Raw genomic sequence first — 24,026 nt, 5'->3', positions numbered from 1 at the left:
CATTTAAATTGTTTGAATTGGATACTACCAAATACTATAAATAAAATGAATCACCTGGAAACTTACAGGAAGATAATTTCTAAGATGAATTTATGTTCCATAGATACATGTACAATTTCAAGTTTATTATAAGGAGAATAACTGTAAGCAATTAATTATAAACTGGTCCTAATATAACTCTCATTGTTATGTTACAGGTTAGGAAGAGGCCACAAAGACAATTTCACCAAGAACAAAACAGACAAGAATATTTAATCGCAAGCACTTTCTTTTTCAAAAATCTATGTTTGAAGTACTAGCAGCTGATTCCTTAGGTTCTGAGAATGAGTCAAGTAGTAGGAGTGGGATATTCGGAATCAGAAAACCTGAGTTCTTCCAATTAGCAACTCTGCAACTTTGCACCACTTCAACTGAGGCTGTAGTTATCTATAAAATAGGGATATAACTAACACCTCTACTGGCCATCTAACAGCACACTTTGTGACATGCAAAGATCACCATGCAAATGGAAGTGTTTCTGTAACCTATAAAAACCTAGAACACTATGTACTGTTACGACATTCCCCTTTTTTGAGGGGAGAATGCTAGTTTCTCAAGCCATTCTGAATCTTAATCTGTAATTGCAAATAACAATAATGAAACTTCCAAATTTGAAAGTAATTTAACATAATAATCAATGTAATGAAGACTGACCTTCAAAGAAAAGCAATATACTTATTCTGTTTCAGCTTCTACTTATTCAAAACAATGAGGAACAGCATTCAGAGTTTGTTTTTAAAAGTATGCTGGGGGCTTCTCTGGTGGCGCAGTGGTTGAGAGTCGGCCTGCCGATGCAGGGGACACGGGTTCGTGCCCCGGTCCGGGAGGATCCCACATGCCGCGGAGCGGCTAGGCCCAGGAGCCATGGCCGCTGAGCCTGCGCTCCGCAACGGGAGAGGCCACAACAGTGAGAGGCCCACGTACCGTAAAAAAAAAAAAAAAAAAAAAAAAGTATGCCGAAAAGTCTCAATAGTAGAGGCCGTACATTGTGGTTTTGGGCAAAAATAAGGTATGACTCAAATGGACCATCCACCCTATTCTTTTAAGTTGGTTTTAAAAGATATATATATATATATATATATAAGCACAGGACCACGAGATTGTAAGGGCAGCATCACTAGACTAAATATACAGCCTTCCAATGAAAGTACCTTAAAGAAACTAACATCTATTTGGAGTTCTGGTACATACATTTAAAAATAAAAAACTGTCCAACAAAAATCAGCCTGACGTGAAAGTTACATTTCATATGTAATCAATAAGTAAGATATGTACATCTCCATTTATTTCCAGCCATGTTCCAAGGATGCCACAGTGGCTGTGGTAAATGACAGGGAGGGTGCTGAAGAGGCTGTTTTCCTGAACTCTTTTACATGCCAGGGTTTATACAAGAAAGGGCTCCTGTTTCCGATTAACATGAAGCCTTTATTGGGTACTAAGATGAATTTTTCTTTAAATATTTCCATAATGTTTAAAAATCATATAATGAACATCAATATTTTATAATTATTAAATACTCAAGCATTTGCCTGTCTGAACTAAAACTGACTCCAAATGAGTCAGGTTCAAGTTTACAAAATTTTATAACCCTAAGTCACAACATAATAGTTTCTATCCCCAAGTAAAACAACCAAAAGAACACATTCCAAAGTTAAAATAACTTTCCATTCCCCTTCATCCAGTGTGACAGTGATTACTGATGAGGGGACCTGGGCAGAAGAGCACATTTTTTTTAAAAAATAAATTTATTTATTTATTTTTGGCTGCGTTGGGTCTTCGTTGCTGCATGCAGGCTTTCTCTAGTTGTGGTGAGCGGGGGCTACTCTTCATTGCGGTGTGCAGGCTTCTCATTGAGGTGGCTTCTCTTGTTGTGGAGCACAGGCTCTAGGCACGCGGGCTTCAGTAGTTGCAACGCGTGGGCTCAGTAGTTGTGGCTCGTGGGCTCTAGAGTGCAGGCTCAGTAGTTGTGGTACATGGGCTTAGCTGCTCCATGGCATGTGGGATCTTCCCAGACCAGGGATTGAACCCCTGTCCCCTGCATTGGCGGGCGGATTCTTCACCACTGTGCCACCAGGGAAGTCCTGAGCACAATATAATTTCAAGGAAAGTTTTCCCACTCCTAATTACCATGTTCACAGATGTAAGCGACCTACTCACCAGTTATAATCAAACCACGATGCATAGCTAGGAATAATAATGTGATTGGTCTGCTCTGTCACATTATCTTCACCAGGGTCAACTGACCGACTCTGATCACCTTTGCCAGGATCTTCATCTTCCTATAGAAAAGAAGCCAAAGTTCAGAGAAAGAGAACTACAGAGAGATATGGAATAGCTTTCAAACTTCTAATAGCAGGTTACACAAAATGCAGCTAGCTGATCCAATTTCAAGGACCAGGAAAACAAATTTCAAGTAAAAATAGCCTTTCACAGTTTTTAAGGTACCTTCACAAGATGTCCAGATGAGATAGCATATTTTATTCCTCCTTTTTACAGATGAGGGAATCAACTCATAGAAAGCCCAAAACTTTTTCCACAATAGCCTGCTACTTATTTGTCTAGCTTTACCTAATCTTAGAATCACAAATCTAAATTACTAGTTCTCAATTTATAAGGAGGTAACACAAGGACACTGAGACATAATGATAAGGTTTCCCCAATCCCAAAGATTGAGTACTAAGTATCTGCCAACAGCGGTATGTGCAATATCTCACTTATTCCTCACAATAACAGCAGGTACTGTTTATCATCTCTTTTGTGGATGAGAAAATGATGCACAGAGCTAACAAGACATAAACAGGATAAAACTCCAGAAAGCGCAGCTAGAGGGCCTACACTCTTAACCACTCTTACTGCTGAAAATTAGTTCTGACTTTTATCACATTTATGGTAGGTTTTGCAAATGATTCCACCTAAAAACCTGGTTTTGCTAATACAATCATTTCAAAAAGTACTGCTTTAGGTCAAAACACAAGAACATTTTTTATGCTACCAGTAAACAGTAATAATTACTTTCTTTTTTTTGGCTGCATGTGGGATCTTAGTTCCCCGACCGAGGCCCACAGCAGTGAAAGCACGGAGTCCGAACCACTGGACCACCAGGGAATTCCCCCAGTAATAATTACTTTCAAATAATATTATCTAACATACGCTTTATATTCAAGGAGATCCAAGTGTCCCATCAATGTCCTTTACAGATTTTTCTCCTCAATACAGAACCTGATCAAGGAGTCCATATTATATATGGTATTCATGTCTTCTTAGTCTCCTTTAACCCCTGCCTCCTTTTTGGGAGAGATTTTATGACATTAAAATTCTTAAAGAATCCAGACCAGATAGCTTGTAGAGCATCTACCAATCTCTATTTATCACAATTATTCTTCATAATTAACTTCAGATTAAACATTTTCACAAAGAATACTACAGGAAATAAGTTTATTAACATTCAGATATTTTCAAGTTGTGTAGAGTTCTATCTATCAACCTTTTATCTGTGGTGTTTTTACTGTTTTTAATCTTATAAAATTCTTTTCTGTTAAGAAACCAGTCAAATTTTGCATCATATTCTTTTACAAAGGTTCCATAGTTTAGTTTCTACCTTTAACTTAAATCAACCTAAATTTCCTGCCTTATATTACTTTAGGTGAGGATCTAGTTACTGCTAGAAACTTAAGACAGTAGTTTCCTTAAGATCAATGAATATCAAAAAAAACTTTAATGTATGAAATCATCAAGGAAACTCTGGTTGTTACTTAAATGATGTTGAAACAAATGTGTTAATATTGATGACAAAGGTAAGGAATTTTATTTCCCAAACCAGGGAAGCTAGCAAAATCTATGCTCATGGTTAATTTGTTTCTGTGGCATAGGTTCTACAAATTCAATGTGATTCAATTCAGAAAATTTTCTTTATTCAGGAAAACTAGGGAGAGGCTGGTATTGAAATGAATAAAGGCTGACAGTCTACAGTTTAATCATCTCAGTGAGGAAAGCAGCAGGATGACATCATGGGATTGGTGTTAGAGTAACCACCTCTAACCATCTTAGGTTTAAGTTACATAACAGACTTGTCCATAGTTTCAAAAGTACTCCCACCCTTGGCATAAAAAAAGGGGGAGGGGGCATAATTCTTTGGTTTTCTATTTTGGTCTCCTTTATTGCCACCCAATACTTTCTACTCTAAAAGATGACATCATTTTACGAATGTAATATTCATAAATGTTTATGAGTAGCTCTTTGAATAAAGAAGTTTGATTTTAAAGAAAAAAATCATAAGAACAGTTCAGCTAAAGAGCCATCTGTAGTAGAGTTTCTTGAAATACTTTTCCTTGAAATCCTGTCATGAATATTTTCATTTCATGACTGTGTACAAAACAACAATAAGTGTCACTATGGGGGAAGTTCTCTAACTCACTGAAAGAGAATAAAAAGAACTAACAATTTTCAGCATTAAGCAAGTTATTTCAAGGAGATTAAGGATTAGTTACACATCTTAACACAGTTAGAGATGACAACCTGAATAAACAAGGTGCCATTTATTTAAAAAGAGAAATAAAACCTTGCCTAAAATCCAACACCATCCTACAGCCTAATTATTGACAGGTCTCTGCAGCAAAATTGATGAAACAGCAAGTAGCTGACTTTAAGGCTCAAAAAAGGTGAAGAGTATGATCAAAGGCTACATCAGTTGTGGACTGGGGCTGCACTAATAGAAATGGGAGTGAGAAAATCAAAGTAAGGCACAGTCCCTGCTCACCTGGAATATTGTGAAGCTCTGATTATTAACTTGCAACCAGGAGAGTAATGGAACCAGAAACTATAGCGTATGAGGAATACTACCTGGGAAAATGGCAAATTCTTCTTGATAAAATTTGGGGGGTGCGTCAAGAAAGACAGACTATTTTGGGCGTGTGTTAGGAAGAAATTAAAAAATCAGAAGGACCTCAAAACAGAATATTTCTAAGGAAACTTCCGAATCAGTGTTTCTACTGCTCGATACACAGGACCCTTAGAGTTACTGTTGCACCAGGCCTAACTAAATCATTACCTTTCCTCCTGTTGTGACTGTTTCTTCATCCTGCTCATCTGCAAAATCAAAACACGTAATTCATTGAACAGGTAAATGCTCTCTCGATTATCTGGAAACCTTAAGGTTTAAGGAATTGATACTGGCCAGAGAAAAGGAAAGAAACAGAGCATTATTAAAGCTAATTCACGTTGAATAATTCAGTAAATTAGAATTGTACACAGAAGCATAGAGATGAGTAAAAATTCAAAGCACAAATCATTAAAATTCTCCAACAATACGGAACTTATAATTAAATACTATTTGGGCTACAATCTTAGTCATGATCTTACTTAATAATAGGTAAGGAACTTGGTTTGGGCTCTTGCCTCCAGAGGTTTAGTGAAACAAAGTAATGATATTTTGGATCCCAGAGGAAATGAGTAAAGAATGAGGAGTAAAGAAGAAGGTGATAATTAATCCCTACAAAGTCCTGGCAAGAGTGTTAATACCTTCTGAGGATAGGGGACTACAGGACCTAAATGTTAGTCCTGCAAAAGAACAAAGGCAAATCCATGTATAATTTGAACTAAGCAGCTGACTTCCATAGTGAAAAGTAAAAGTGCCATGGTGGAAAAGGTAAGAGGTTACAGCACAAATAATTACATGATTAAGTTCCTATAACATTTACTTTTTATGTAATTATTATGACCCTTGGCAGTGACTAAGGCACTGTAAAGTTTAAAGAGAACATAAGGAAGCCATTGTTTTCATTATTCCTTCAAACAAATATTTCCAAGAATCTGCTATTTGAAAAGCACTAAATAAACAGCTTAGACAGGGGTCAGGATCTACAGCCTATACAAGCTACCTATATCTATACAAGCTAAATCAGGCCCACTGCCTGTTTTTGTATGGAATCTGGGAAATTGACTCTCAGTGTGTTCCTAGTCAATAGTTAACTGATAAGAAGGGTGGTTCGCTGTGTCTAGACTGTGCACAACGCAGCTTATGATAAACTTCTGCAGCCTGAAATTCTGGTATGTGTGAGGCAGAGGGTACCCTACATTGCCAGTAAAAACACTGATCTTAGACTCTCAAACAAGCTTCCCTAGGTGAAAACACTGCATGTGTGTTGCTGTGGGAAGAGCACACTCTGTGCGATTCCTCACGTAAAGGAGAGAGTGTAAGGAAGCCTGCACCCAGACTCTGCCTGTGTTATTTCCCCTTATGATCTGTTTATGCTTCCTATGTTGCTGTGATATACGTCAGCCGTGAGTACAACTATATGCTGAGCTCCATCAGTCCTTCTAGAGAATCTCCAAACCTGGGGATGGTCTTGGGGATTCCTATCACACCTGCAAGTGAAGAATGATCTTTTTATTTTTAAATGATTAAAGAGAAAATCAATAGAAAAATAAATATACCATGACATATCAAAAATTAACTGAAATTCAAATTTCAGTGTCTATAAATAAAAGTTTTATTGGAATAAGCCATGATTATTTATTTATATATTATGAATGGCTGTATTTGCATTACAATGGCAAAGCTGACTAGTTGTAACTTAGACCTTATAGCCCAAAATGCCTAAAATATTTACTATCTGGCCCTTTTTAGAAAAGTTTGCCAACCCCTACTTTAGAGGATATAAGAAGATGAGTAGTATTTTAACAGGTTATAAGGAACAAGGCTTCAAACATTTAACTAAATTTTATGCACCAGCCACCGTCCAAGTGCTAAGGGCATGGGCTTCCCTGGTGGCCCAGTGGTTAAGCATCTGCCTGCCAATGCAGGAGACATGGGTTTGAGCCCTGGTCCGGGAAGATCCCACATGTCGCGCAGCAACTAAGCCTGTGTGTCACAACTACTGAGCCTACACTCTATAGCCTGTGAGCCACAACTACTGAAGCCCATGCACCTATAGCCCATACTCTGCAACAAGAGAAGCCACAGCAATAAGCCCGCACACCACAAAGCGTAGCCCCTGCTTGCTGCAACTAGAGAAAAGCCCGCGTGCAGCAACGAAGACCCAGTGCAGCCAAAAATAAATAAAATAAAATAAACAAATAAATTTATTTTTTTTAAATGCTAAAGACACAATGATGAACAAGAAAAAGTCCCTGTCTTTATGGAGTTTATATTCCAGTTAAAAGTGGCAGGAGATGGAAGAGAAAATAAACAAACAATAAGATATCAAATGTTGCAAACTGCTATACACAAAGGGAGGAACACTCCCGAGCTCATTCTACGAGGCCACCATCACCCTGATACCAAAACCAGACAAGGACGTCACAAGGAAAGAAAACTACAGGCCAATATCACTGATGAACACAGATGCAAGAATCCTCAACAAAATACTGGCAAACAGAATCCAACAGCACATTAAAAGGATCATACACCATGATCAGGTGGGGTTTATCCCAGGAATGCAAGGATTCTTCAATATACACAAATCAATCAACGTGATACACCATATTAACAAATTGAAGGAGAAAAACCACATGATCATCTCAATAGATGCAGAGAAAGCTTTCGACAAAATTCAACACCCATTTATGATAAAAACCCTCCAGAAAGTAGGCACAGAGGGAACTTACCTCAACTTAATAAAGGCCATGTGTGACAAACCCACAGCCAACAACGTCCTCAATGGTGAAAAACTGAAACCATTTCCACTAAGATCAGGAACAAGACAAGGCTGCCCACTCTCACCACTATTTTTCAACATAGTTTTGGAGATTTTAGCCACAGCAATCAGAGAAGAAAAAGAAATAAAAGGAATCCAAATTGGAAAAGAAGAAGTGAAGCTGTCACTGTTTGCAGATGACATGGTACTATACATAGAGAATCCTGGAGATGCTACCAGAAGACTACTGGAGCTGATTGGTGAATTTGGTCAAGTAGCAGGATGCAGAATTGATGCACAAAAGTCTCTTGTATTCCTATACACTAATGATGGGGAATCTGAAGGTGATATTGAGAAAACACTCCCATTTACTATTGCAACAAAAAGAATGAAATATCTGGGAGTAAGCCTACCTTGGGAGATGAAGGACCTGTATGCAGAAAATTATGGGACACTGATGAGAGAAATTGGAGATGATGCAGGGAGATGGAGAGCTATGCCATGTTCTTGGATTGGAAGAATCAACATTGTGAGGGTGAATATACTGCCCAGGGCAATCTACAGATTCGGTGCAGTCCCTATCAAACTACCACTGGCATTTTTCACAGAACTGGAGCAAAGGATCTCATGGTTTGTATGGAGGCACGAGAGACCCCAAATAGCCAAAGCAATCTTGAGAAAGAAAGGCAGAGCTGGGGGAGTCGGGTTCCCTGACTTCAGACTGTGCTGCAGAGCTACGGTGGTCGAGGCAGTGTGGTGGTGTCACAAAAACAGAGGTGTAGATCGGTGGAGCAGAATGGAGGGCCCAGAGGTAAAGCTGTGCACATATGGTCACCTTATCTTTGATAAAGGAGGCGGCGGGAGTGTACAGTGGAGAAAAGACAGCCTCTTCAGTGAGTGGTGCTGGGAAAACTGGACAGCTACACGTGGAGGAATGAAATTGGAACACTCCCTAACACCATACACAAAAATAAACTCAGAATGGATTGAAGACCTAAATGTAAGGCCAGACACTGTTAAACACTTGGAGGAAGGCATAGGCGGAACACTCCATGACATGGATCACAGCAGGATCCTTTTTGACCCACCTCCTAGAGAGACGGAAATAAAAACAAAAATAAACAAATGGGACCTAATAAAGCTTAGAAGCTTTTGCACAGCAAAGGAAACCATAGACAGGACAAAAAGGCAACCCTCAGAATGGGAGAAAATATTTGCAAATGAAGCAACTGACAAAGGATTAATCTCTGAAATTTACAAGCAGCTCATGAAGCTCAATATCAAAAAGGCAAACAACCCAATCCAAAAATGGGCAGAAGACCTGGGTAGACATTTCTCCAAAGAAGATAAGCAGATTGCCAACAAACACATGAAAGAATGCTCAACATCATTAATCATTAGAGAAATGCAAATCAAAACTACAATGAGATAACATCTCACACCTGTCAGAGTGGCCATCATCAAAAAATCTACAACAATGAATGCTGGAGAGGGTGTGGAGAAAAGGGAACCCTCTTGCACTGTTGGTGGGAATGTAAACTGATGCAGCCACTATGGAGAAGAGTATGGAGGTTCCCTAAAAACTAAAAATAGAGCTACCATACGACCCAGCGGTCCCACTACTGGGCATATACCCTGAGAAAACCATTGTTCGAAGGCAGTCGTGTACCACAGCGTTCACTGCAGCTCTATTTACGGTAGCCAGGACATGGAGGCAACCTGGGTGTCCATCGATAGATGAATGGATGGAGGGGATGTGGCACATACATAGAGTATTGCTCGGCCATAAAAAGAAACAAAATTGAGTTGTTTGTGGTGAGATGCATGGGCCTGGAGTCTGTCATACAGAGTGAAGTAAGTCAGAAAGAGAAAAACAAATGGCGTGTGCTAACACATATGTATGGAATCTAAGAAAGGGAAAAACGGTGGTCATGAAGAGCCTGGGGGCAAGACGGGAATGGAGATGCAGATGTACTAGAGAGTGGACTTGGGGATACGGGGAGGGGGAGGGGTCAGCTTGGACGAGGTGGGAGAGTGGCGTGGACATACATACACTACCAAATGTAAAACAGATAGCTGGTAGGGGGCGGCCGCATGGCACAGGGAGATCAGCTCGGTGCTTTGTGACCGCCTTGAGTGGTGGGATGGGGAGGGTGGGAGATGCAAGAGGGAAGAGATATGGGGATGTGTGTGTATGTATAGCTGATTCACTTTGTCACAAGGCAGAAGCTAACACACCATTGTAAAGCAATTATACTCCAATAAAGATGTTAAAAAAAAAAAAGAAAGAAAACTGCTAGCTATACAGAGACTAAAAACAAAATACCTTTTAGAGAGGAACTGGGCGGGTGGATCCTTCAGAGCAAATATAGAGGAAATCCTCTCTGAAAAGGTGACATTTAAGCTGCAACTTGAGAGAAGGACAAAGCAAGCATTCCACAGAGAGGAAGAAGCCAAATCAAAGAACCTCAGGTACGGATGTACCCCATGACTTCACAAAACTGTGAGCATGAACAGAAGCTGAGAGAAATGAGCGGGACACAAGAGCAGAGTGCAATGATACAAAGCTTAGCACTAAAGATAGACAGTCCTGGATCTGAATCTGTGCTCTCTCACTTAATAGCTGTACACTTAGGAACGTTACTGAATCCCTCCAGTCTCTATTTCCTAATCAATGAATCAGGGCTAACATGGTTTTATGGAGAAACGCAAACATATGTAGCATGACGCCTGACAGGTACTCACATAACATAAAGATGGACCCTGTTCCTTGATGTGTAAGTTAGAGACAAACATCCGCTAAAAGCAGACGTGGGGTAAGTTACAGCACTACCAACACTGAGTCATCCAACTCTGCAGAGGGACTATTTTTTCTTAGAAATTGACTAACAGAAAGAATTCTGGGTAAGGCCGTCAAAAATGAACTTTCTGTCCTTTGGGTCTTAGTAAACCAAAGGATAATCAACTTCTCACTAAATGGTGGTAGTACAATATAATGATTGCACTCTCTCTGGTCAACTTATACTATTTCATTTTAGTTTAACAGATTTTCATCCCTGAAGGAGTTTGGTACCCAACGGAAATAGACTTCTGATAATACAAAAGTAGGAGGGGCACCCTCATTCTGACTCCTAGATGGTAATACTCAATAAATGTTCTCTTCCTCCTTATAGATGTGGGCAAATACACTCTCACCTCAGCCCCTGAATCTTGACCTTCCAGAGATCTCACAAAAGAAAGAAATGACTGGGTATACTTGGCTCAGTGACACATAAGGCAAAATATGGATCAGTTAAAAAACAAACAACTCTGAACAATAATTCTCAGCTGATGGATCAGTCACCCTTGGCATGGTTCAGGTTATAGCCAATACAGAAAGTCAGATGCTTAAATGATACATGGGAAGCCTGTTGGTCCCTGGATGAAAGGCCAGGACAACAATTTCAAATTCCAAAGAGCCAAACTCTCCAGCTATGGTCAGCAGCATCCACAGCCACAGCACTCCTGATTGAGACCTCAACTTGTTCACAAATACAATGGGAACATATCCTATACCCTATACACTAAAACTTTTAATCCAGTTGGAACCCCATCCTTTTCCTAAAATTGGCTTCAATTTGACTCCCCTGATAAAATCTACGACAAAAATACTCTTAATAGTCACATCACTTTTAAAAAGACAATTGTCCACTCCCTTAAAACTACAGAATTATTCTTTTTTGGGATATAAGTTTAAAAATATAAACTATCGTTCTATTTAACAAATTGTCCCAGTGAAGAGTATTCAAGTCTTAACAATATTTTACCCTTTCACATTATTAAGAATATAAAACAAAAAACTGTTTATAGTTAGTTTTTGCTTTCTTGGTCTTTGATTCAGTGGATAAGTGACGGCTGTATCACAGGTGATATAAACTTATGGAAAATGAAAATTACTACTAGTTACTAAAGATCCATATTCTATTAATAATGTTAAAAACAATTACGATAGAAGGATTTTGACAGTATCTTTTTTTTTGTTTATTTTGTTGACCTAATAACACCTTTATATAAACTGTCATCAAGACAATTTTCTGCTTTACTTTCAACTTAACCAAAAATAGAATCATCCACTGATGTACAATGACAGGCTTTATGCCAGAAAAATCAGGATGTATTTAGTGAAATGAAGTAGAAAAACTCTCCCAAACACGCACTCATGTCTGCCATCAAGAATCACAGCAGTTTATCTGAAATACAGAATTCACTTGACTAGGACACAGTGAAATACAAGTCTCATTTTCCACATAAGGAGATCCTGAAAATCCCTATTAGGTCTAAAATCCCATCAATTCATAAATTTAATATATACTGAAAACAGGAGGATCCCCTTTGATTTTTACAAATGGAGAAAGTAAATGAGATCATTATATATATAACTATCCTTACTTTTAAAAACTGGAACAAGTGACTACCCTCAAAACACATCCAAGAATTAGACCTTACTTGTGAAAGTGTACTCTATAACTGGAAAATACAGTAAAAGGATGATGTGACTCTCATTTTATCCCGTTAAGGAAATTTTCTCTTTTTAAAAATATTTACTTATTTGGCTGCACTGGGTCTTAGTTGCGGCATGCGGGCTCTTAGCTGCGGCATGCGAACTCTTAGTTGCAGCATGCATGTGGGAACTAGTTCCCTGACCAGGGATCAAACCCTGGCCCCCTGCATTGGGAGCACAGTGGAGTCTTAACCACTGGACCATCAGGGAAGTCGCAAGGAAAGTTTCTGTTGGCTTACGAAGTATTAACAGTCAACAGATTTTAGGTCTGAAGACACAAAATCAATTTGCACACGTTGTGAAACAAATACTTCAGGCAGATTATAAAAAGTGCTCTAATTATAACTGTTTCTTTAAAACTGAGATATTCTGATTTAGATATAATTTTACCACCTTTGCTAGTTTGTAGGAAAACATTACGCTCTGAGAGAGGCAGATCAGTAAGAATGGAGAGAGTGGATCATAAGAAATTAAATTTCCTAATATGGTAGCAAACTAAACAACAACGGTACTAACATAGCCATAGATAATATCTGTGCTAGAAAGCATAGCATCTGAAATCTCTCAGTAAAGAAAGGATTATCAAGGGAGCTGACATATTCAAGAGACAAAACTGTACAGATTTTCTGATTTTTACCTAGATCTGCTACAGTTCCTCCTTTAACAGGTGTATTTTCACTATCTTTCTTTGGGTTTACTAGAAAGAAAGAAAAAAAAAGAATTATGTTTTAGGGGGAAAGTTCAACTTGTTTTTAAGAAAACAGAATAGAAGATTAAAAAATACACGACTCTCACTGCATCTCCACCATCATTCAGTACTTACCTTTGTGTAAAACCTACTCCCCACTTCATGTAAAAACCGCAAGCCCAGCTGAGAAACATTAACACTTAACGTAACAGACAATATTCTGTAATTAAATAAGCAGCATTTTTTTCATCATAAAAGCAAACAATACAGAAATGCAGAGAGCAAACCCTGAAAAGAACCTTTCAACCCCTTTACCAAAAGTATTTTTTGTGTTTTTTTTGTGCACCTGTGGATTCCCATTTCTGTGCCATTCATTAAGACAGACAAATTGAGGGAGAACCAATACTTTTTATACATCTATGTAGACTTCAAAACATTCTGAGGGTTTTTAAATCTTACAGATATAAAGTTATCATACTGTGCTTATTTCCTTAGTACTTTACTTTTCTACTTTTGTACTTAGGTTTCTACTTTTGTAACAGTGTGCCTGTGTGATCTTTCCATGTATTTTTAGTTACGTCTCTTTCATTTTTAATAGACACTCTTGTCTCCATGAGTGGATCATGAGGTAACTAGCCCTATATCAATGGAAACTTTATTTATTTTCAATTTTTCATTACTGTGTAATCAACATTCTTTTATAGTTATCTTATGCATGCATGTAATTACTTAATATGGATTATGAAATTAAAACTGTTATTGTACAGTTTTTAAAATTTAATAGATATAGCCAAATTGTGTTAAGTGCCTTCATCAATTTATACTTCCATCAATAGCATTTGAGAGTACTCACTTCCTCAAAACAGTTGTACTTTGGGAATCATCTACTTTCTAAGTTTTGGAAATCACATGGATGAAAAGTTACTTTAATGATTTACATATCCTTGGTTATGTGAGATTAAGCATCTTTTCATACATTTATTGATCCCAGGTTTTTTAATAAAATTACCAGTACATAATACTTTGTACTTTATTCCATAACGTTTCCATATTTAGGGTTTTAATTCTTTGTTTGTTAAATGGGTAATGAATATTTTCTCTAAGACTAACACTTGTTTAAAGTACATTAGTATCTGGAAATTTACTTTTATAGTTTTGTTTTTATTTTTTTTTTAACTAATTAATTTATTTATTTTTTGGCTGTGTTGGGGGCCACGCTGGGTCTTCGTTGCTGCGCGTGGGCTTTCTCTAGTTGCGGCGAGTAGGAGCTACTCTTCGTTGCAGAGTGCAGGCTTCTCATTGCAGTGGCTTCTCTTGTTGCGGAGCACAGGCTCTAGGCGCACAGGCTTCAGCCATTCTGGCATGCAGGCTCAGTAGTTGTGTCTCGCAGGCTCTAGAGTGCAGGCTCAGTAGTTGTGGCGCATGGGCTCAGCTGCTCCGCGGCATGTGGGATCTTCCCGGACCAGGGCTCGAACCCGTGTCCCCTGCATTGGCAGGCGGATTCTTAACCACTGCTCAACCAGGGAAGTCCCTACAGTTTTGTTTTTAAATTGAGCACTTTAATCCACCTGAAGTTTAAATTCTTATATAAGATACAAAGAAGAATACTAAAATTTACAGGACTTGTGGAACAGTCTGATCTTTTCCCATATATTTGTGTTGCTAAATTCATAATAATTTAAATTTATTCACAAATATAGATCTACATTTGAATTTCCCATTCTATTTTTTCTTTTTTTGGCTGCGTTGGGTCTTTGTTGCAGCATGCAGGATCTCTCATTGCGGGCACAAAGGCTCTTCGTTGCAGCACGAGAGCTTCTCTGTAGTTGTGGCGTGCTGGCTCCAGGGTGCGTGGGCTCTGTAGTTGTGCTTGAGCTCCAGGACGCATGGGCTCTGTAGTTTGCAGCACTGGGGCTCTCTAGTTGAGATGCTCGGGCTCAGCTGCCCCGCAGCACGTGGGATCTTAGTTCCCCAACCAGGGATAGAACCCGTGTCCCCGCACTGGAAGGCAGATTCTTTACCACTGGACCACCAGAGAAGTCCCTGAACTGGCCATTCTATTCCACTGATGAATGCAGTCATTCTTGTGTCTAAACCATACTACATTAATTATTATAGCTTCCCAGTTTTATATGGTTATCGCTTAGGACTATCACCACCTTCATAGTTTTTATTTAAAATTATTCTTTTGATTGCCTTTGTGAATTTTCTCTTCTATATGACCTTTAAAATATATTTGTGTGGTTTTTATTGCCCAATTTTGTATAACACGGTGAATTTTAGAAACTCATATAACATTATAGATGACTATATTTTTCATTTCTTAAAAATACAAATGACTACTTAAAAAAGAACAAAAAAGAAAAATGTTGTAGGGATTACAGCACACATCAAAGTAAATACATGAAAACATTACAAGACACGAGAGGGCATAGGTTAAACTATATTACGGTAAATTTCATACATTTTTATCTCAACTAGACAACGATTCTAAATCGATTTGATAAATTAAGGATATATTATATACTGTAAGCCCTAGAGCAACCACTAAGAAAAATATAGCTAAAAAGCAAATAGAGAATAAGAAAATCCATACAGACAGGAAGTAGTATAGTGGTTGCCAACACATGGGGAAAGGGAATAATTTGGACTAACTCCTAATAAGTACAGAGTTTCTTTTCACAGGGATGAAAACATCCAGAATTAAGACAGTGGTGATGACTGCACAACACAGTGAGTTTACTAAAAACCATTGGAGTGATTAAAATACACTTTAAAATGGTGACTTTTATGCTCTGTGAAGTTTAAAACTATGCTATATTTAGGGACTTCCCTGGCGGTCTAGTGGTTAAGACTGCTCTTCCAATGCAGAGGGCATGGGTTCGATCCCTGGTTGGGGAACTGGGATCCCACATGCCGTGCTGCATGGCCAAAAAAACCACAAAAAAACAAAACTATGCTATATATAAAAGAAACCAAATAAGTTCGAAAAGAAAAGAAAATAGCGAGGGGCTAGAATAGAACATTAAAAGCTAAAGAGGAAATGAGAGGGACAAATGGGAAAAAAAAAGCATGATTGTAAACTTAAACCCAACCGTAGAGATAATTATGTTACATTTAAGTGGACTACATACTCCAATTAAAAACAGAAAATGTGTATACTGGGGGAAAGAACTAAGTCTCCACAAATTGATGTTTAAAAGCAATGCTTTACATAATTAGAGGGAAGTAAAAGAATGCGGGAGAGGTACAAATTGAAAACATAAAATGTAAGAAAAAATTTATAGGACTGCTGAAGTCTTAAGTACAGTGGGGACTAATAAAACATAGAAATTTAATGAAAAGGATGTGGTGAGATGAGGCTTTATTATTATCAGAGAACTTAGATTTCAAGACAAGCACTATTATGGCACCTAGAGACATGATACAAGCCTCAATTCATCAGAAGAACAACGATGATCTAGATGTATATGCCCTTAAACAGCAGAGCTTCAAAGTACAGAAAATACAGGAAGAAAAAAATTTAACAGAAATAAAGGGACAAACAGACAAATCCACAATCACAGTTAAAAAGGTCTAACATCTGCCTCCCAATAACTGATTTAAATAGGCTGAATTGTGCATAGATACGTACTCCATTTTTTCATACGTATATTGATTCTGTTGGGATTTTAAAACCATTAACTTTAAAGCATTACTAAATTTCGAGAATTTTTGATCACAGTGTGTTTTCCCGATAAATAGCAAAAGTATACCAAAAGATAGGGAAAGAGGGAATTTCACATATGTTAACCTTAAAGGGGGAATCTATTAATATTTGAAAGTTAAGAACTGGAGACACAGAGCAAGAAGTGAATCATCCCATGGCACCGCTGAGAATAATTAAATCACGTCTAACACTCTCATAGTCTAGGCAAAAGGATACAAACCATTTTTTGGAAGAACAACCTCCTCTATGTTGGGTACAGGTGTTGGGTCTTCCATGTCCTTGGTAAGATCTTCTTGCTCATCTTCCTCTTTCTGACTTCTCCGCTTCCCATAAAGACTAGCTTGGCTAAAACATAAAAGATACACAATCACAAACAAGACTGACGATAGCTACTTACAGCAAACAATTTCAGAGGCTTTAACTACACTGTTAGAGAATCTACATTCAGAATCACTTCAAAAGACAAACAGAAATAAAAAAAATTAGATACATTCCCCAAATTACTTCTAACCAGTCAAAAGGAAAAGAAAACTTATAAGGCACAAGAAATGACCACAGAAATTCTGCAATACAAATTTGCAGACAGTATCCTAAAAGGTGCTTAGTGTAATAAAAAAATATCTGCTATGGAAATACAGCACATATTTTATCTCAGATCATAAAGAAGCACTTACATAAGAAATTTTCTCAAAGGTATATACAAAAAACTGCTTTTTGGTTTTTTTGGTTTTTCGTATTTTCCTAGCTCTTTGTATCATCCAAACATCAGGAACTGCAAAGTAAAATCACTTAGGATGGTACTAACTTGTATTTTGTAAAAATTGCCATTGTTCTGGGCTTCCCTGGTGGCACAGTGGTTGAAAGTCCGCCTGCCGATGCAGGGGACGCGGGTTCGTGCCCTAGGCTGGGAAGATCCCACATGCCGCGGAGCGGCTGGGCCTGTAAGCCATGGCCGCTGAGCCTGCGCGTCCGGAGCCTGTGCTCCGCAACGGGAGAGGCCACAACAGTGAGAGGCCCGCGTACCGCAAAAAACAAACAAACAAACAAAAAAATTTGCCATTGTTCTTTCACCACCTGAATTCAATCAAATCAACATTTATTTTTTAAAACTAACACATGCCAGGGCTTCCCTGGTGGCGCAGTGGTTGAGAGTCCGCCTGCCGACGCAGGGGACACGGGTTCGTGCCCCGGTCTGGGAAGATCCCATGTGCCGCGGAGCGGCTAGGCCCGTGAGCCATAGCCTCTGAGCCTGCACGTCCAGAGCCTGTGCCCTGCAACGGGAGAGACCACAACAGGGAGAGGCCCGCGTACGGCAAAAAACAAAAACAAAAACAAAAACTAACACATGCCAGAAAGCATATTAAAGTTCAAACAAGAATGGAATGATTCCTTACCTTGAGGACTTACAGGGAATTCAGGACAGAAATCATTAACTACCTCATATAATGTGATGTGTACCAATACAAAGAAATGAATACAAGGACCACAAAAATACAACTCAGAGAAAGAGAACTGTAACAATTTGCTAAAAAGCTGGCAATGTTTCAGGATGATGAATAAAAGCATAAAAGCTTAAGAAAAAAAATTTCCCGTTTTGGGGTAGTCATCTAGAATACACCGACAAGGGAGGCAGAATGGAGAAAGAGCTTGCTGAGTCCTCACACTGCTGAGAGAACGCTCCAAGTTCTCTTTTTAGAGGGACAACACGTTGGCATAGGTTAGAATAAGGTATACAGAGTAAAAAAAATTTGTTTAATAAAAATTACATGACAATTTTTTTTAAGCCTATGAAACTAAAGGTGGCAAGGACGTAAAATACTTCAAAATGAAGAAAAGATGCAGGGAAGATGAATATAACAAATGTTAGGAAAACAGGTTTCAAGATGTTTTAGTTAAATAGACTATTCTAAGGGGAGACTTAAATGAGCAAAGTCCTGCTCATTAGAAGGCAGATGCATTCAAATAAAGGACGTGCATACATTTATTTTGGGAAACTAAATTTGGTGGGTTTTATACTCAGAGTAGAGGCTAAATGCCACCACTGTGAGCATCCCAGACATCATATTTTGGTTCTGTGACCACTCATGTCCTGGCAGCCCATCTTAGCCCATAAAGGGGAGAGTAGCACATCGATTTCAGGCCCGGAAACATTTGGAAAAGTTGTTATGATATTCTTTACAAGGATCTCAGGTAGCTCTGAAATCTCTAAACATCAACAGTAAGTTTCAGAATGCAAGTTTAAGAGATAAGTTTACCCTCAATAATCCCCAAGAAAAACCTATTTTGTTGTTTTAATTTTTATGTCACAGTACATGTGACTTGATAAAATAACAAAACTCTTTTTATAACTGTAACTGACTCATTATTATTATTTATAAAACTGAATAAGAGTTTCTTAACTTCCCTAAAAGCTTCTACGCGTGGTTAAGAATGCTTCAAGTAAACTTACCCTTCAAGAAATAACATGATTCAAGGCATGTTCTGGGCAACAAAAGGAAATTTGGCTAGAGAAGAAAGTCACAAAAGGAAGCTGATGGAGAGAAGATGACTGCACTGTAAAGATCTACTTGACAACAGCCAGAAAGTTGACAAATTTACTACCACATGAAAAGAATAAATTTTGCAAACTGTCATTTTCTAAAACTAAACTATAACCTCTGAAAAATTGCTTAAAATATATTTTGAGGGACTTCCCTGGTGGTCCAGTGGTTAAGATTTCGCCTTCCAATGCAGGGGGTGTGGGTTCGATCCCTAGTAGGGGATCTAGAATCCCACATGCCTCCCTGCCAAAAAAACCAAAGACCTAAAACAGAAGCAATATTGTAACAAATTCAATAAAGACTTTAAAAATGGTCCACATCAAAAAAAAAAGTCTAAATATGTTTTGAGCTAGACAACCCTGAAATTATTAAGTATCTAATTAGTACATAATCATAAAATTATTATGTACTGTCTATCATTTATAGGTATCTACTTCAGGCCAGGCACTGTGCAAGGTCTTTAAAGTCTCACTTAATCCTCACAATAGAAACCTCTATTCAATAGAAACCACAATCTCTACTCAAGCAAGATTCACTAAGTACAAACGTGACCTACTGAATAAGGCACTACACTGCTGCAATTTGCAGAATACGGAGCAGACAGAGGTTCAACTCCTCTATAAGTCATTTGGATCATGTATGGGACAGGTGGTAAAACTGGAGAAAGACAGTAACTCTGGTGAATATAATTTCTTAAATTCCTTACCAGCCACACTTCTCAATACATACATTGATACAGAAAAAACGTTCTATTCGGAGATAGAAATGTACAAAAATGACATAAGATGCCCATCAGATAACATCCCATAACAAGACGAGCTATCAAAGCAAAGACTTCCAACCAAGTCAAAGTAAGACAAACGTCCGATGTAAATGTAAAAATCTGCAAAGTTCTTTAGTCTGTTTCAGTGCCTTCTGAATCATGTTGCAGTTCTTACCCTTTCTTCCCGCTCTTCTTCCTGGATTCTGTGGGTGTGGGAGGTGGAGGGGAAGGTGAATGTTTCCTCTTTCGAGCATTAGCTGATGCTTTTCTATCTCTTCTCTCTGGACTTCTGACTGGCTAGGAAGAAGTAAATGGAAGTAAATATCAGGTAGCTTTGCTGACTCCTCAGTTTCTACAAACCCTTGTCCAAAGGTGAGTTTTCACAAAGATAATACCAAACACAATGGTGCAGAGGAAATGAAAGGCCCAGCATTAAGCATGCTGGACCATAAGCAGCCAGGAGACTTTCCCGGACCTTCCAGGTGATGCATCATCAATGGATATATTAGAACCATCCCACAGGTATTCAAACTATGCTACAAAACAGACATGCCCAAACCCCTCACAACTAAAAACTGTTCCTGTTCAAATTCTGTGTTCCCAGGTGGGAAAAGCATTTTCAATAACCACTGGAAAAATATGAAACACATGCTATTAAATTAATGAAATACAAAGACTGGCTGAATAATCTTGTGAAAATGTACCAGAAACTACTCCTAGTTCATCATTAAAAGGAATTTAAGAGAAAATGACTCAAAAGAGGTAAAATTTTACAAGATTGCAATTTATGATTTAAAAGTCAACCCACAGGCGTAAAACTATCCCTATCTGCAGATGACACGATCTTATATATGGATAACCCCAAGGAATCCACAAAAAAACTATTAGAGCTAATAAACGAGTTCAGCATAGTTGCAGGCCATACATCAATATACAAAAGTCAGCCTGTAGATGATAAATTTAATACCAATTCAGTAAAACAGACAATAAAGAAAATACACCTAAAATGATCCAAAGTATTGCATCTGAGGTTGAAAAGCGAATCAGAGATTAAAACATCAATTAAACATTAATGATTGGGACTTCCCTGGTGGCGCCGTGGTTAAGAATCCGCCTGCCAATGCAGGGGACACGGGTTCAAGCCCTGGTCCAGGAAGACCCCACGTGCCGCGGAGCAATTAAGCCCGTGTGCCACAACTACTGAGCCTGCACTCTAGAGCCCGCGAGCCACAACTACTGAGCCCATGTGCTGCAACTACTGAAGCTGGCGCACCTAGAGCCTGTGCTCCACAACAAGAGAAGCCACCACAATGAGAAGCCTGTGTGCCGCAATGAAGCATAGCCCCCACTCGCCGCAATGAGAGAAAGCCCACACGCAGCAACGAAGACCCAAGGCAGGCAAAAAAATATATATATATATCCAAAGCAAATAGGGATAAACTAAAAATAAAAAGATATGAAAAAGACTCAGTTTTTAAATATTTTATTAAAGATAAAGAATATATGGTGTGTGACAGACTTTTAGTAAGAAAGTCTTGGGGCTGAAAATAGGTATGAAAGAACTACACTTTCTAAATTATTGGTTAAAAGTATATGTCTCAAAGGTTTTTTTCAAAAAACTAAAATACAAAACCAAAAGCAAAAATCTTAAGTGTCCCCAATGAAAAAAGACTTCCGGAATCACAGGTGTCTATCTGAAGCTGTCATAACCCAACACTAACACATCTAAGCCTTCTTCTCAGTCTCAAGTCTTCCTCTAGTGACACACCCACCTCCCAACTTGTGACTTATAAAGAAACACAGATAAATATTTAAATGGTTGGGCTTCTTAAAGGATTAAAGAGTATTAAATGTCAAGTCCCCCTACCTGAAAAAAGGACTGAACTGTAACTATGAGACCTTTAAGGCCTATACTTTATACTAACTACTATATGTTCCTTAACAAAGCTATTAAAAAATATTAAAACTAAATCAGTTTTCCCTTGGAAAATGAACAGCTAAGTTAAATTACACTGTGATGACATTTGGTTCACAAAATTAATACTCAGATCTAGAGAACAAAATCAGTTGTACTACCTTGCACACTGCATGGGCTACTTTAAATCTTAATGACCCTCTGAGATTCTCATGCCCCTTTTTGGGGGATGCCAGCTCCTGAGATGGTTGTTATGGCCATTTAGTAACTTTTATATACACTTGATGGCTGAGAGTTTATTAATGAAGATTTGATAATATTCAGGCCAAGAAAGAAGAAAACACCAAGTGAGAAAAATGGTGCCAAACCAAATACCTCTTCATTCTTTGTTGAAATTCGCTGACGAAAACTCACGGGCTTCCTGTTCTCATCCACCTCATAATCCTCCTCATTCATCCATTCATTGAAAACATCAGTGTCCAAAATCCATTTTGCATGAACCTAAAATCACATCAAAGCGTGAATATCTACATAAATAATAAATCACTACAGTTTTTAAAGTATTCAAAATGAAAGTAGCTGATTTATTACACTCAAAGCCTCAACTGCATAGAACAGTTTAAAAATACGACTATTAGGGCTTCCCTGGTGGCGCACTGGTTGGGAGTCCGCCTGCCGATGCAGGGGACACGGGTTCGTGCCCCGGTCTGGGAGGATCCCACATGCCGTGGAGCGGCTGGGCCCGTGAGCCATGGCCGCTAAGCCTGCGCGTCCGAAGCCCACGCTCCGCAATGGGAGAGGCCACAACAGTAAGGGCCCGCGTACCGCAAAAAAAAAAAAAAAAAAAAAAAAAGACTATTAGTGACATATGAGTGGCAACTTAACCATTTCAATTTTTATTCCATGTCTTTTACTGAGTAAACAGTAAAAAAAAAAGCAAGACTGGTTTTGTGTAGACTGAGGCTTTGATAACCAAGACCCTGAAATTGGATAATCATGTCATCTTTTTTCTTTATTTCAGTTTAATTTAGGTGTAAATGAAAAATAAAACTGTAAGATATTTAAGGTGTACGTTGTGATTTGATATACATACACATGGTGAAAGGATTCACCCCCCCAGCAAGTTAATATATCCATCCCCTCACATATTCATCTTGCGTGTGCACGCGCGTGCAACGAGAACACTTAAGTCTACTCTCTTAGCAAATTTCAACTTTACAGTACAGTGTTATCAACTTTTGTCACATTTGACATTAGCTCCTCAGACCTAATTTATCTTATAGCTGAAAACTGGTACTCTTACCAACCGTTTCCTATTTCTCCTACCCCCCAATCCCTGGCAACCACTTTGCTACAGTTTCTAGGAGTTTGACTTTTTTTTTTCTTAAAGATTACACATCATGCAGTACTTGTATTTCTCTATTTGGCTTATTTCACTAATTGTGGCATCTTCATCTTCACAAAAATCAGTGAAACATTCAAAGGCAAAAGGCCAAAATAAATCATTGCTTTAGGTATAAAAAATGTCTCTAGGTTTATACATTCAATAACATTCTAAGAAATGATGAAAGAGGACATCTACTGACATGTTGCCCAGCCCTGTCAAGTACACATGGTGCTCTAAAGAGGCCTTTCAGGGACAGCCAAAGTTGGGACAGGGTGGAGAAGTGAGAGTCAGATTTGGGGTTCTTCCCAGTCCTTTACATGGCCACTTCTTTCGTTTTTGTTTTTGTTTTTGTTAACGTTTCTAAGAATAAAAGGAAGGGTTTTCTGGATGTTATATAGATACACATGTAGATACAGATATATACAGATATTTAAACCACAGGCCTAGCCTCTATAATATTTCTATTTATTCAACAGTATTTCTCAAAGTGAGCACAATTGGAATTGGGGACTAACTTCTTTCCTGTGTGGGACTGCTGTTCGGTCATGGGTGGTGTGTGTGTGTGTGTTGCAATTAACATGCCCAGTCAAGAATCATTAAAATACTAACATGAGAGCAAAGAGAGCAAAAGAGAGCAGCAACTACAGCTATGAAGCCTTCAAGAAGTAAAAACCTACAACATGGCAATCACTAAGAGACTATATGGACTTGCCAATAAAAATATTTTGTCAATCTAAGCTCCCCACTGCTCCCCCCTTGTATTTTAAAAAAAGGAAACATTACTACATTGGTTGTTAAGGATATTGCCTGA

General features: G+C 38.4%; 1 protein-coding gene across 1 annotated transcript in view; it reads right to left on the bottom strand.

Moving 5' to 3' along the window:
• Positions 1 to 24,026, bottom strand: part of SMARCC1 (SWI/SNF related BAF chromatin remodeling complex subunit C1) — a 179,511-nt gene that overhangs the window by 93,465 nt on the left and 62,020 nt on the right. The window contains exons 9-14 of the mRNA XM_082637961.1: positions 22,204 to 22,329; positions 20,089 to 20,210; positions 16,831 to 16,955; positions 12,851 to 12,910; positions 5,087 to 5,124; positions 2,197 to 2,318 (exon numbers count right to left, since the gene is read on the bottom strand). Coding sequence (XP_082494087.1) covers positions 2,197 to 2,318; positions 5,087 to 5,124; positions 12,851 to 12,910; positions 16,831 to 16,955; positions 20,089 to 20,210; positions 22,204 to 22,329 — 593 coding nt within the window. The remainder of the gene's footprint in view (positions 1 to 2,196; positions 2,319 to 5,086; positions 5,125 to 12,850; positions 12,911 to 16,830; positions 16,956 to 20,088; positions 20,211 to 22,203; positions 22,330 to 24,026) is intronic.

This window comes from Mesoplodon mirus, assembly GCF_964341445.2.
Source record: "Mesoplodon mirus genome assembly, chromosome: 12".
Classification (NCBI taxonomy): Eukaryota; Metazoa; Chordata; class Mammalia; order Artiodactyla; family Ziphiidae; genus Mesoplodon; species Mesoplodon mirus.
This window is presented reverse-complemented; position numbering and strand designations above follow the sequence as displayed.